Source organism: Amaranthus tricolor, chromosome 8 (assembly GCF_026212465.1).
Source record: "Amaranthus tricolor cultivar Red isolate AtriRed21 chromosome 8, ASM2621246v1, whole genome shotgun sequence".
Classification (NCBI taxonomy): domain Eukaryota; kingdom Viridiplantae; phylum Streptophyta; class Magnoliopsida; order Caryophyllales; family Amaranthaceae; genus Amaranthus; species Amaranthus tricolor.
In genome coordinates this window covers 28276525-28291675 of record NC_080054.1, presented here as the reverse complement: position 1 = coordinate 28291675, position 15151 = coordinate 28276525, and the positions used below count along the sequence as shown (strand labels likewise).

Genomic DNA, 15151 nt, shown 5'->3' with positions numbered 1-15151 from the left:
ATACGTGCAATTTCCGAAAATGATAGTGCAAGGTGTCTTGTAATAGGTGTCACGCGTTGCTTTGTGATCAATTTTCCCACTACGCTCAATAAGGTTGAGTAGCAGCTGAAGCGGAGCTACCTTAGGACAAAGGTTAGGCATGACCCACCTTCAATATTCAGTGAAAATGTATTTTATAAGGGGAACTTACTACTTAGCCTACAAATAAAATTGATCAAAAGTAAAATTCTAGGCCCACCACCTATAATCCTTTTCATTTTAATATGGAAAATTTCGGCCCCTCCTCACATTAATCCCCGCTTCACCTCTGAGTAGCAAGGAATGGAAATTAACCAACTATCATATGGAGCAAATGAGAAAAAAAGATCTGTGGCACTAGGACAATATGTCTATTATTTGCAGAAGGTGACTTCCACTATTTGTACATTTTCTTTTAATCCCCAACTCCGAAAAACTCTAGTGCTACTTCCTGCTAGCTTTTTCAAGCAGTGAAACCCACCATGTTTAGTGAAAATGATGAGATACAGTAGCCATTTCATCATGTTTGGACCAAGGCTTCTTCCTGCCTTTTGTTAACTCCTATTGCTCCTTTGTCTGTCCACGTCCTACTCGATTTTGATATTTATTTCCTATTTATATGCTTTGGGATTGTCAAACGATTATCATATACTGGATTACTTACATTTTCCCATCTACTTCAAATAGCCACAGCTTGTGTCCTGTAATCATTACATATCGTGTTAACTCGTGCTTTCGTAGTTTTTGGAAATTGTGCAAACATCTTTTCTATCTATCCAAAAAGACCAAACTCTTTGCTTAAAGCCTTTAACTGTGTACACTGTAGTCATCTTAATACAAAGAGCACCGTTTCTTTTATACTCGAAGATTATGTCCTTGGAACGGAAGATTATGTTCCGTTTAAACACATCAGATTTGTTATTAGTCTTTCATAGGTGATCTTAACGGGGTCATTAGGAAGAGATAATGACAGATGATAAGACAAATTATTCCTATTAGTAAACTAGAATACGTAAAAAAGAGAAGTTAAGATCGAGATTCCCTCTCGAAGGATAGGTGTCACTTCGGCTAAAACCATCAAAGATGCTTCAGCCATTTAGATGTTCTATTTCTAGAACAGATGCAAAGCTAGTCTAAGAGCTATGCTAGTCCTTATATGTTAACATCATTTCCTGGTCCAACATGCTGCCCTGATTCTTCATGGTAAGGATAGTAAATATAATATTTCTTACCTCCAATCCATCCCCCCTCCCCCTTTCTAGATTCTCACTAAGGGGTGAAATTCAGGATGCCAGTATAAGAAGGGTTGAACACTCACCTCTATATGTGTGCTGAGTTTACTTGTCTACTATAGTGTTACACGTTACACAATTCAATATTTCTTTCGTCCACTCCTCCCCCTCCTAGGTTCTCAATAATAAGACAAAGGTAATGTTGATTCTAAAATGAGGAAATAACTGGCGAACAAAGATATTTGTACATGCCGTTGACACACTAGAGAACACAAACAAGGTGCCTTTCAATCAAAGAATTTTAAAAAGAAACGGGAATAATAAGATTGTCGAAAAACCAAAAGAAAGAATCAAATTTAAAACTTGAGAAGCTTTCTCATGCAAGCAAAAATAAACCTTCAACAAAAAAAGAATCAAGATGTATTCAAAGCACTATGTATTTTCCTTTCTGAGAGCCGGCAACATCATGATAAACTGTACTAACTCCTTGTTTGTTATAAGATATCAACTGAAAAACAAGAGATATTGTCAGCTACTCACTTCATGGATCGGTGCCGTGCATTCAGTGTTTGTGTTTCACTGACCTCCAACTGTACATATTTTCCTGAAATAACCTCCAAAAACACCAAAAAATTACCAACCGAGCCGCATACAACCCCTACCAGCCTAACTCACTGCAGACTTTCATACTTAACTTCATCTTGCTCCTCACTTGAACCCTTTTAAGACCTATTATGGATAGGATCAGAACCTCTTCGAACTCTCCGTTCGCTTGATTGGGTAGGATCAAATTTCTTGTTAGTTGGTGCTGATCTTCTGCTAGCATTGAGCTTCTGACTCGAGACTTCTTGCATGACTCGATCATTTTGCGCGAGTTGTGAATCTTCTCTGTTTATCGCAACAGCCAAATCTACCCTCCTTAGACTACAAACGCTCTCGGGTTTCATTGCTAATAAGCCAATACATAGTAAAAGGATGAGTGTCTTATGGGTACTTGGGACCATATTTCTCTATAGCTTCTAACGTTTCGAAAATGCAACTACTTGTTTAAGAGTACTAGGAGAATAAGCAAAGTCTAAGAATGTAATCCTTCTATTCTTGTGGCACCATTAGATACAGGAGTGTAATATATTTGTTTGCAAGATTTAGAGAATGTTTTAAAGAATAAAACAAAGGGACCAGAACACCCAAAAGAAGTTTTAGATTCACCCAAAATTTGGACTAGTATAGTGTGATTTATGAAAATATAAGGCTGTTATGGAAGAATCTAAATAGGATGAATAAAGGGAATGGAACAACACCCTAGGGAAGCCAAGTATCTTTTTCATTTGTATCCTTACATCCCTATCATTTGCTTAACTTTTTTTGTGTTGATGACCAGACATAAAGTTTCTTAGTGTCCCCCTTGCCTTCTTACCATTTCACCTGGCCACACTTAAATTTTCTTAATTTGATTTAGGTATTGGTCATTCTTGTTGGCCTAAATGGTCATAAAAAATCATAGTGAAAATAGTACTTTGAGGATCTTATATGTAGTCTTCTTTATCTATTGATTTAATATGGGGAGGGTTACTTTGGTCACTTTGTCATTTCTTTGTTGTTAAGAAAAGGTAATTTCCTAGTTAGCCATCCAAGATTTGCCCATTATACATTTATACTAATACATTTCTATAGAATTTATGGTGATTACTAATTAAGATATGCAATTTTCTAACTGATAACTGATTAGAACACAAATAGTTATTGTTATAAAAATGTGAGAGTGAAAGGGATGAACATAACTAATTTGAATTGAAAATGATTGGGTTAGAACAAGCCTTTGTTTTCCTAATTAAAAAGCATAAATTTTGTTCTAGTTTTAGCTACTTTGTAGGTTATATAGATTACACTTGTATACTTGTTTGTTGTAGATTAGAGTCAGGGGCGGATCTAAGGCCGTTTAATGATGTCAACTGACAGCATTCAACTTATGTATGAAAACATACACCTAGCGATATTAATATATACTGGTTAAGTTAGTAGGAGCTTTTGCTATGTGATAACTTTGACCTAGATTCAAGACTCATTAAGCATATTTTTTCAATCTAGAAGAATGCTTATGCATTTTAATTGATATTTTTAAAAAATATTATCGACATTATATGATTTTGTTTTAGATCCGCCCTTGAATTTAGAGTACTATGATAGTATAAAACAAAAACTTTTAGATCACAAGATCGCATTGGCCTCGTTGTAAAGGTTTTTAAAGAAATTGAATCGATATTTTCCGCATTGTAAAGATGTTAAAAAACTCATGTTTTGGGCCATTTTTAGAGTTACCTCATGCTTTTGTCAGATATTCGACGTTACATTAACTGCATCACTTTCGTTATCTTATTGTTTTGTTATTGTGATCAGGATGGTAATTGTATTTTTACTATGTCTAGGAGTAGTAAATTGTTACATTGGCCTAACATATAAAGAATAAAATGGAAGGGAAAAGATTGAGGGGAATGTAACAGCAAGAGCAATAACAACAGAAGCCCTAAAAAACACCAAACTGCTGCTTTAAGCCACTAAGATCTGCTCCTTCTCACTTTAGAATTCCAAGCTCTTTTCTCAATGCAACAAAAATACCAGTCCTTGATTTCTTGTGCTAAATGTGTTTCTTTTATGCTTTTCTTGCTCTTTCTTTCTGTTTCCAAACTCTACATTCCTTAATTTATGTTTCTTGGACCCACTTCCCTCTCTCTTTTGCATATATATTTAATTTCCAAGTAGACCATCTTTTTTTTAAATCCTTGTTTTTTTGGCTTTAAATGTAAATCACTAGTATTTTCATGCAATTATGAACTTTTTCTAAAAATAAAACATGAGGTACCTACCTAATATGCGAGTGATAAATTTAGACTTCAGTGTTAGATCTCCTTTAAAATTTTGTATAGAATTTCGTTTGATTAAAATAGTTATGTATTTAATTGATTGTTATTTTCTTTTACTTGTCGGATAACATTTTTATTAATAAATTATTAGGTTCCTTTTTTAAAAAAATGAGCGAGATATACTGGATATGATGATTATAATGGATGAAATCTCAATCTAAATCACATTCTATGCACCCGAGTGAGTGAGCAACTACCATCTTTGTTGCAATTGCTAATGGCATAAGATTTCAACCCGAAACCTCTTGTACATCTTGACGCCACAACCACTAATTCGAGATAAATCGAGTTATTTAATTAAGAGCATTCTAAATTATAATTTGTAGTGCTTTATTTAAATGAGGTACAATATTCAATTGTGCCGTAAAATTAAAGAAGAGACTGGTCATAAACTGTTGCTGAGATGTTGTTATGATGTGCTGATTCTCTGCTTTTCTTTATCTAATCCAACAATCAAAGTGAAAAAATAAAGAAGGCTATTGGGTAGATGCTTTGTTAATTGATTGTTTCTTGTAATCTTAAGCACAAACTTTTAAAAGCTTGGAGCACTTAAACATGCAACTATCATTTGGGTTGGTGGTCCTCTTGTAATATTAATCCAACTTTTTTGTTTAGTTTTTTTGGGGAATTTACTAATTACACCTGTCAAATTTTGATCTAAATTGAAATTGGCCTGAAATTCGACTAAAAATTAATGGGTTATAACTCAAAAAGTTTAACTCACGATTGAATATAACCCAGACTCGAAATATCTGGAAAAAACTATGTTGACATTTTTAATTGCACTTGATCATTTTAAGCTGGACCCACATTAAAACAAAATTATGATATTTATTTAAAGAATTTAATGATAAAGAAAAATCTAAAATTCAACAACCCTTTCAGCCCCTCTCAAATTCGACATGAGCTGATTCAGAACTTGACCCATAATCAATCTAACTCGAAATTGACCCGGTTTGCAACCCGCCTGCCTGATCTACCCCTAATATTGCTCCTTGGAGGATTTGCACGACAATCAAGTAAAAGTGAGAAAGTTTGTATATTACTGGAGTAGTATAGATGATGGGGTAAGTCCTTTCGTACGGGTAATTATAGTTTTAATTTAAGAACATTTAGTCTCTTAAAATACTGTCTCTTTGACTCTTTGAGAGATGTACCTCAAACCTAACCCATTAAAGATTAATGCCTATATACAGTATTTTTAATGCCTACTTCATTATCCTTAATGCTTACTTATCGTATCCTTAATGTCATTTTCAATATCTTAAGTGTCTACTTACATCATTCTTAATGCCTACTTATAATATTTTAAAAAAATATATAATGGGCCGGCAAATCAAAGCTCTCTCAAAGAGACCGTCTCTTACAAGAAATTGTAATTTAAAAAAGTGATAAATTATAAATTTTAGTGGAGTATTATAGGTGAAGTCATGTCTAATAAGAGTATTGAGGCAAATTGGAGCAAAATCATAGGGTTCGAGAGAGTATAATGCCGCAAATATATAGAAGTTTTTAATGTGTGAAATGTTATAAAGAGATTTTATGAAGAATACTTAATGTGATTATGTATTACTACGATCGGTTATCAATTGGTTTTGAACCAGTAATATACAATCACATTATCACTTCTTTTCATTTTGTACTCTTACGGCCCGTTTGTTAGGTAATAATAAACGGTAGTAATGAAAATGAAAATAATGTAATTTTGGTTGAAAAATCTCTTGCTATCTTGATGGTCATATTTGTCCAATTTCGATCATCTCATTTTCTTCATAAATTTCATTCTAATGTAAGACCATTGGGAAATGTGGTATTAGATTGTAATAAAAATTTGTAACAAAAAAAAACTTTTTTTTTGACTAAAATTTCATTATCATGGTAACGATATGAAACTTCTCTAATTTTTTACATTATATATCATTTTTATTATTATTATTTAGTACTACTAATCAAACAGACTGCATAACATGCTACATTGAGAATTCGTCTCCAACACTAAAGTGCCACTAGTATTAATACTTGGTTACAAACTTACAATTACTATTGATAGTGAGTTTTAAATAGTTTAGAATGGAGGTAATAATAAAAATATTCTTTTTGCTTTAAACAAAGTTTTAGTGACCTCGGGATAGGAGATAGTCCATCAACCTCTGTACTTCAAAAATGAAAAATTTTGGCCGATAATAAGATTTAAAACTTTGGAATTTCTTTTTCTTTTTTGATTCTCAAGATTGGTCTCAAAGTTAAATTTTTTTGCCACTTTAGTTTGAATCATAAGAGCTCATTTGCTAGCCGCCTTTAATGACAAGGACTTAATCAAAGCATGTTCATGCTATTCGTAAATAAAATTAAAAATATAAAAGTAAAAGTGACGAGTAAAACTAGAACGTATCTAACTTCAACGTATAATAAGTGGAGAAGAACAAACTGTAACATAAATTCCTGATTAGTATGTTAAATATGTAAAAGATTGTTGGTGAATAATGTACTGTATTAGACAGTAACATCAAGGGACTAGTGTAAGTTAATTGTTGTGGAAGTACCTGATCCCTGGCTTTTACAAAAGTTAATTATCCATGCAAATAAATAAGGTAGAATATATTCTGTGCCAGCTTTACCTTTTAATTATCATAATTTGATCCATATTGGAGGTATCAACACCAAAGATAAGAAACAGAACATGTAAATTTGTAATATGAAATTTTAAGCACTCACCCAGTCACCCTTTGTTGAGCATCAATGCTAACCTATGCTTATTTTTTAAAGGTTCCCAACAATAATAATGATATACTTGCATCACTTCACCATTAGCTGTGAATTGTGATAGCTTTTCGAGAAAAGTGATACACGTTTTAAGACACCAACGATGAAGTTCACAAAGTCATTGGCAGCCGAATTTGTTGGCTGATGCCTGATTGGTATAATACTATACGATTTGGGCGGAGTCGTGACTACATGCACCACGTTGCTAAGATGAAAATCGCGAAGGGACCGAGTGGAAAATGCATGTAAAACGCTTGAGTTTCCTTAGCAGCTCAAAAGTAGACCTTTATATACAGCATCAAGCAGGATAACCGTTAACCACAAACGCTCTTACAAAGAATATCGGGCTTCTGAATATTGTAGACTAGCAGATAATCACAAATAATGGTGGAATAAAATGTTAAAGATCGATAATAGAACACTATAAAACATGACTAGGTGGGTGTAATCACCATTTTTTACCCAACGATGGCTTGTGTGTATAGCAAAATACTAAACAGCTTCGTGTGCTGCTGTTGTAGAAGAACGTGGAGCTATCATAAACTGTAAACCCCTACGCTGACCTGATTGCAGCACGAAAGCAACTTGGGTAGCTGCCAATGCCGCAGCTTCCTGCAATCAACAAAATTAGTGGGTTAAGTTGCAACGTTTTTACATGTCCAAATGCAAAACTACAAGATTGCAATCAATTATTCGAAGCACATTTTCGCTCACAACAAATCATGTCCAAGATGGGTTTCATGGTGGCTAGCAAGTTGAAAATAGTGAGCTTATGAAGAATCAAAAATTCATCAAAAAGACAGAAAAGTTAGACGAATCAAGGCAAATAATCTAGAGTAAGACGAAGCTGTTATTGCATTTATAAACAGCAGCTGCGAGAAGGAAATTTTTCTATAGGAGAGCTTCATTGTTAGTCCATCAGATAGTAAAAACAAAGTAGAGCTCACAAATATGACCATTCAACCATAATTACTAGCACACAACATATAGATTAATACAAGCACTGAGCCAAAAGGCCCGTGAAAAACAACTATCAGGCTGCAGGAAGAGAACACTATTGCCAGCCTACCTGGCGTTGCCTTCTACGCTGCAAAATACTGATGGCCCAAGCCATAATGTAACAAGGCAAAAGAAACCCAGCAGCCCTGAGTAAGAAAAGCTGCAAAAAAGAACAGCAGTCATAACAAAGCATAGCAGGATTTTGCAAGTATATAGCATTGGTTTTAAGGCCAAGGCACAATATGACATCTACATCCTACTTACCGAGAAAAAAGCTGACATATCATCTTCATCATCAGAATCTGGTACAGTCCATGCATGCCTTAAAAGCAGAAGTGCCATCAACTGCCAAAGACATTAGAAAAGACTTCTTAGTATATCTGTTTCAGTAGTGTAAGATAAATATCGCAGACAAAGGTATCTCTGTAATGCTAAATGATGTCTGCATTTCTTCCTAGCAGATGAGTCTTTTCACACATTGGCTTTTAGTGCTTACGATTAATGCGGCAGAACGGCAAAAAGCGGCTCCACTAGCACTACTTGCAGCATAGTCATCATACTCAGCTTCCAGAAACTGTCGCTCAGCCTCAGCTATTGCTAAAATACGAGGATCATGCAAGTCCAAAGGAGTGCCCGATATTGTCCATCCTCCACTACAAGTGACAATCAACAAGCATGAGAGAGTACACAAAGAAAGAGAAGAAAATAAGGTTTAGATTTGGTACATCAGAAAAATATGTATGTTTAGAAGTGCAGGTATGTTAGATAATTGAACAAGAATAAAGGAATACACAAGAAAAACTAAACACTCACCCAATATCAATTGTAGCATCTTCGGATGGGGGCGGTGGTGGAGGAGCAGTATAACCACCTTGGTAAATCTGTAGTATGCAGAATGCCATAATCAGACAATTTGGCAAACCAATAAACACAGAATATTAAACAGACTACAGAGTCAACTAGTAATCACAGACATCAGCATCAGTCGAATCATATACAAAATAGGACAGCTACTGGCAAGAACTCAAAATGGAGAAAGTAAATGACCAGGACTCCAAGACCTATCTTCAGCACATTAAAATCATCCAGATTAGAAACCCAAAAAACTGTAGTGAATCACATTTAACGAGGTCCCGAACTTGATATGTAAGCTGTTACATATCCTTTATTGCTTTGCCAATCTTATACAGATACACCGCGCTAGTATAAACCACAAATTTTCAAGTTTATGGAGGGACACTATGACGACCATACACTTCTGTACCTGACATCTGCAGCTAGTGCCAACTCAAGATTGTGGAAAACAAAAGGGAAGAATCTCACATATTTCAATGCCTCAAGGAATCATTTTTCAAAATACACTTCCTTACCTCTATTTCAAAATAAGTCTCTAGTCTCACCTCAAATGGCGGAGTTTCAAGTGGAGATAACGGGAGGCATGAAAAAGTGCACCATCTCGGAGCATGGCAGACTTAAAAAGGATAATGAAACCAGTTCTTATTTTAAAAATTCCTAAATGCTGAAAAAATGTGTTTGGAGATCTTTTCTTTTCCAAACTCAATTCAAATCTTAAATGTGGTTGGAGCAAAACTAAAGTCAAATAAGGACCTATAGCACATTTATTTTACATATCTCAAGCTATAGGGCTTTTGACACATTTAAGAGATGTAAAACAAATAAAATTGGTGAAGTGGAGGCTGCTAATTCAAACAGGACTCCTATGCATAAAACAAACAGTCAAAAGTCAAAACAATCATCCACCACTATCGAAGTTGACCAGCAATTTGAAACAAAATCTAGCAACAGATAAAAATCAACTGATAACACCCTCTTAAAACCATTTCTGGTACAAAAAAGGCTGGATAATTCTAGGCATGTATAATAACACAAAACATGAAAGAAAGATGTAAAATATACGCTATTCTGTGTTTTATTGTTGTTCCACTTGCGTTTCACAGTCATCAATAACAAACACAAACAGATGATGATTAGAAAATAAACAATGGAACAGACGGAACAAGTTCTTATATGCATGTACGAGTCAGTAACTCAGTAAAAGTCTAATATGGAAGAAACTTACAAAATTCAACCTTGAGAAAAAGAAAGGTTGAACAACAAAATGAGAGCAAAATGAATACTTCTCAAGTTACAGGACCATGCAAATCCATATGTAACTTGAACTGGTTCTAACTGCTAATTGAATTGGCCAACTGACACAAGCTAAAACATCATTCTATACATTACTGAATTGCGTTGCATGATCCTGTAACTTGAGAAGTATTCATATGTATATAATGTTTTAAAACATTATATAACTTGAAAGACATCAGAAGTATTCATATGTTATACAATGTTTTATATGCAACTTGAAAGGGTTCTAACTGCTCCATAAATATATTAAAACATAACATAACATTACCCCACTCCTATAAAAGTGGCTCCCAAGTCCTACCTAGGTGAGACAAGGGGTTTATATGTACACAGCCTGATTTATGAAAAAATAAAAGAACCAAGGGGATTTAATGTTCGACAATCATTATAATCATTTAATATATTGACTGGGATATTATGTTGATTCTTGATATGGTACTTGACATGGCTAAAAATAAGAACCTTACTTGAAATATGTAAAGATAAAAAAAGTGGAAGCTATACTGTGGAAAATTTAGGCAGCTAATTAAATTGGCCCCAACGGCATAGCTTGACTTGATATGAAACCTTAATGAATCAAATTGAGATAAAAAATTTTCAAGCTTGATGATAATTTGCTCTACTCAAACTTAAATGAAGAGCTAAACAAATAGAGTCAAACATACCGACTTGTGATTGACTTGCTCGATAAGAACTCCTAGTCATCTATTGCAAGAAATCTATGGAAAAACTTGATAGCATACCTTATGGCATATTTCACACATTACGTTTCCTTTCTCATTGCACCAACGTTGAACACATTTTCTGTGAGCATACTGTACAAAAACAAGGAAAAAAGTCAGCTTATTGTTGTGCACTATTAAAAGTTTATATTTTGAAAACTAGTAACTGATCAATAAGAGGAAGCAACACTCAGAAAAATCTGATAGCTGCATATAAAGAAGACATAAACTGAAAATAAGCATACACCTGGAAGCCCATTCTCCTCCATCTATAGATGTTCCCCAACAAGATATAACCCAAAAATGAAAAATCAGTTATTGAAAGGTTTTGTCGCTCAGTCATTAGTCTAGTTGACTGGTTCTACTCCTCTTGCTCAAATGTCCTACCTTCAAACACTGAAACTTTAGAGTAATATTATATTGCTCTTCATGAACCATCTTGTAACCAATTACTGAAAATTTTGAATCAATGTAACCATTGCCCCCTCACTGAAAAATTCGATATGACACTATACAGAATCACACTATCATTTATAGCTTGTTTGATTCTGATTTGAATGATTTCCCAACTCCCATGACAACTAAAGGTCCATCTGATTGAAAGCACACCCTGTGCTCATGAATTCTGATGTCTTCAAGGACAACGCTAACGCTATAAGACATTTAAAAAAAATTTGACCAATCTCAGTTTTAAAAATTGCCCGCTTTCCGCCTTTTGCGCCTTGAGCTCAGGGTTGAAAACTCCTTGGCTAGGTAGCAAAGCCCACTATAAGTGGGGTGTGCCTTGTTGCGGCTTGATGTATTTCACACCTTGTGCGCCGGTGCACCTCCTTGTTCTCATTGGGTTAAAGAATTATATTAAACTTGTTTGTTTGAAAGCAAAATAAAATTCAAAACTAAATATTTACTTGAATATGAAGCATTGTGCGAAAATGCGGTAACTATCGTGATAACGGGAGTGATGCGGTTGTCATAACACCAAATATTGGTCAAAAGTATGAGACACCCCTTAATGCGGCCCAAAACGCGGTTGTCATAACACCAAATATCGGTTGAAAGTTGGAGACATCCCTTAATATGGCCCAAAATGCGGTTTTATTACACCTTTAGGGCGTGGAAAGTATCAGTTTGTTTTATGAAAACCTTTACAATGCCGCCGATGTAGTGCAATGTGGTCTTTTTTTTGCACTATGATATGAAAACCTTTACTATGATATGAGACATCCCTTAACTTTGGGTATTTTGTCTTATTCTCATTATAATAGTTATATGCTAAAATAAAAAAGCTCACAACTTTGCCAAAACTATGCGTCTAGGGGGTCTAAGGACATTTTTGCGCCTGGCGCACCAAGTGTCCAATAAAGTGAGCTCCTTTACAAATAGACAAGTCACTTAGAAAAACCAGAAACAACCTAGTCAAAGCTTTACCAAGTCAGATTCCTTTAACATTAACTCTACATTGCCTAAAACTCATTTGAACACAACAATGCCTACTTAAAACGGCCTTGCACAATAGGAGCTAACTTATTGCAAAAGCTACTTTGTTGGAAAATATAAAGTCTCTATATTGCAATTAATTCAAAGTATACAAGGTCACTTAAGTCATCGAATGATATACCAATGAACTTCGTTATTCAAATCCCTCCAATCCATAAACCGTTAAAACGCATGATACTCACCTGCCTCAAACATGACAATATCTTTATCACTAATTCAAATTAAAAAAACAAAAAAAGAAAAAGCTTTCTTTAGCATCATATTCATAGTTAGTAAGCACGCCAACGGAAGACCATAAATAGGAATCTCAAATTAGCTAACCCCATCAAAAAAATAAACACTTAGCGTGCTTACAACCTCTTTCTAAACCTCAAAAAATGCAAACCAAATTCCAACACTTTATGTTTCCAGCAAATAAAGTAAGCAAGATTTAGGCAGAATCAAAAAATAAGGTTATTAATAAACCACAACAAGCTTTCAAGAAATACCTTCAAGCTGCCACTACAACCACAGGGAACTTCCAAGCTAGAAACACTGTCTTCTTCCTGACAGATTCGACATTCGAAAATTTGAATAAGAGGTTCATCTTCACCTGCTTCTATTGACACATCTTCATTTCTTTCTTCTTTCTCGTCTAAAGCGGAATTTGACGACGATGATGAAGACGCAGCCTCAGACTCTAACGTACTCGAAGGCTTCACCAATTGATCTACATACAACACCAAATGCTCTCCCATGTCCTTCCAATCCGCAACAAACTTGATTCAAAACAAAACCTAAAATTGAGTCTGAAAAAAAAAAGAATGAATAGATTACTACAATTACATTAGAGGATGAGAAATTGTAAGAAATTCAAATCGAATACATAACATATTCATAAAAAAGGGAAATGATTAGGAGAAATCCAAGATCACGCTGAGAAAAAAACAGCGCATCTGAGAATTTTTCTTCAGAAATGGTAAAAAAAAGAAAAAGAAATAACTGAATAATAATTAAAACGGAGAATTGAGAATTGCAGAATAGAGAGTCAGAGAGAGGAAGATTAATGGAACCTGAAATGCAGCGGAATTGTGTACTGGTTGACAATGGCGGAAGAGAGAACAACCAAAATTAAGATTTAGGAGGAGAGAGAAAATAATCGTTACAACTTGTACAATTAATTATTACAAACGAAAGATAATTTAACAGCAGAAGATTACCGCGTTTTTGTCATAAAAGAAATTAAAGAGCAAAGTGGTCAAGTTTTGTGTATGAACTTATGGTGAGTATTGGTGTTTAACTTCCACATTAATACACAATTATAAAAGGTACATATTAGATAATACTTTCTCCGTTCCATAATACTCGCTATATTTTCTATTTTTGGCAATTTTACATTACTTGTTACATTTTGGTTTTTAGTAATAAAACAATCATTTAAAGTTCTACCTACCCCTATTTTTATCCTACTCTATAATAAAATATTATACTATACTCTAACCTAACAACCTATTTTTCCTTTTTCTTTTTCAATTAACAATAATAAAATACTATACTCTATAAAGTAAACAATCAGCTACAGTGTAGGTCAATCAATTTTCTTAATTTCCGTGCCCATGCAAATGTAGCGACTAAAACGAAACGGAGGAAGTATTTTTAGAGGAAATATTTGGAAAATAATAAATAGTTTATTCTACAATTTTAAATTATATACATTGATATTGATGGTTATATGATTAAACAATCAAGTGCTATTATTTAGTAAATCAAAGAAAATTTTGTCAGAATAATCCAACCTATTGTTTATTTGCTGTAAATAATCTCTACTATTGATTATTTCTAAATAATCCAAGATTTATATACTATTTATTGACAGCATCCATTTTCACATTTTAACCGGCTATTGTGGGTACCTACTAGCCGTTACACTCGCCTTATGCTTCTTCGTTGATCTTACCCTACTCATCTTTGGTGGTACGGACCTATATTAGTCAATTAAAACGTGAAAAGAGGTATTGTCAACAAATAACATACAAAGATTGGATTGTTTATAAATAATCAATAGTATAAATCATTCACAATAAATAAACAATAGCTAAAATTATTCTGGACAATTTAAACATTTTTTGTTATCATTTATTCCCTCCTTGGCTCCTTCTATGTAAGTTTATAAAACTCACAAAAATCAGATATATGAGTCTTATGTTGCAAGTTCAAAAGGACTAAACAATAATTTACATCAAACGTCTCCCACCAACATATCTATCATTAATTCTTTGCCAAATCCTGAATAGCGATGTTTCTTTGGATAATAATGAGAGGATTTTGGTGAAAGTTGAATTTAAAATTTTATTTTAAAAGATTAATACTTATTTTTAGTTTAATTGAGATACGATTCTACTTACTTAATATTTGTGTTGACTCTAAATAAGAATAATTGTCCTAAATAATTTTATTTGTTGTCTATGTATTATGAATAATTTCAACTATTGATGATTTCTAAATAATACAATCTTTATATATATTTTTTGCTGACATCACTAATTGTCACATTTTCACTTAACATTCTAAATTCCTAACACAAAAAGAGGAATATGGTTAGACCAACGAATAAGCCTAAGAAGAAAGAAGAAAAAGTGTAATGACTAATAGATACCTATAATGTTAAAATTTGAAAAATGTGCTGCATCAAAATATATACAAATATTAAATTATTTAGGATTGATTAATAGTAGGAATTTGAGGGGCACTTGTTATATGAAAATGAGAATTTAAGGATAACAAGGTGGGATTGATATTTGATTATTGGAAATTTATATAATGTACTACCAATCTCTTATTTGATATATTAGAATAAGTTGAGAATTAT

At 33.6% G+C, this 15151-nt stretch overlaps 1 protein-coding gene across 1 annotated transcript; it reads right to left on the bottom strand.

Moving 5' to 3' along the window:
- Positions 1 to 6756: 6756 nt before the first annotated feature.
- On the bottom strand, positions 6757 to 13556 carry LOC130820870 (uncharacterized). Its single transcript, XM_057686414.1, has 8 exons — positions 13356 to 13556; positions 12792 to 13091; positions 10828 to 10899; positions 8747 to 8814; positions 8430 to 8586; positions 8198 to 8278; positions 8004 to 8093; positions 6757 to 7546 (listed from the first exon to the last, which is right to left on the bottom strand). Exons 2-8 carry the CDS (start codon positions 13038 to 13040, stop codon positions 7427 to 7429), a joined length of 837 nt encoding a protein of 278 aa, XP_057542397.1. The 5' UTR covers positions 13041 to 13091; positions 13356 to 13556; the 3' UTR covers positions 6757 to 7426.
- Positions 13557 to 15151: the final 1595 nt, after the last annotated feature.

What these genes read in the sequence shown, in the direction of transcription:
- LOC130820870 (XM_057686414.1), bottom strand. Translation starts at nt 13,040, where the DNA reads ATGGGAGAGCATTTGGTGTTGTATGTAGATCAATTGGTGAAGCCTTCG. An exon ending in TGTGTGAAATATGCCATAAG is followed by an intron (nt 8,815 to 10,827) that starts GTATGCTATCAA and finishes TGCATACTACAG; the next exon opens with ATTTACCAAGGTGGTTATAC. An exon ending in GATGCTACAATTGATATTGG is followed by an intron (nt 8,587 to 8,746) that starts GTGAGTGTTTAG and finishes TGTCACTTGTAG; the next exon opens with TGGAGGATGGACAATATCGG.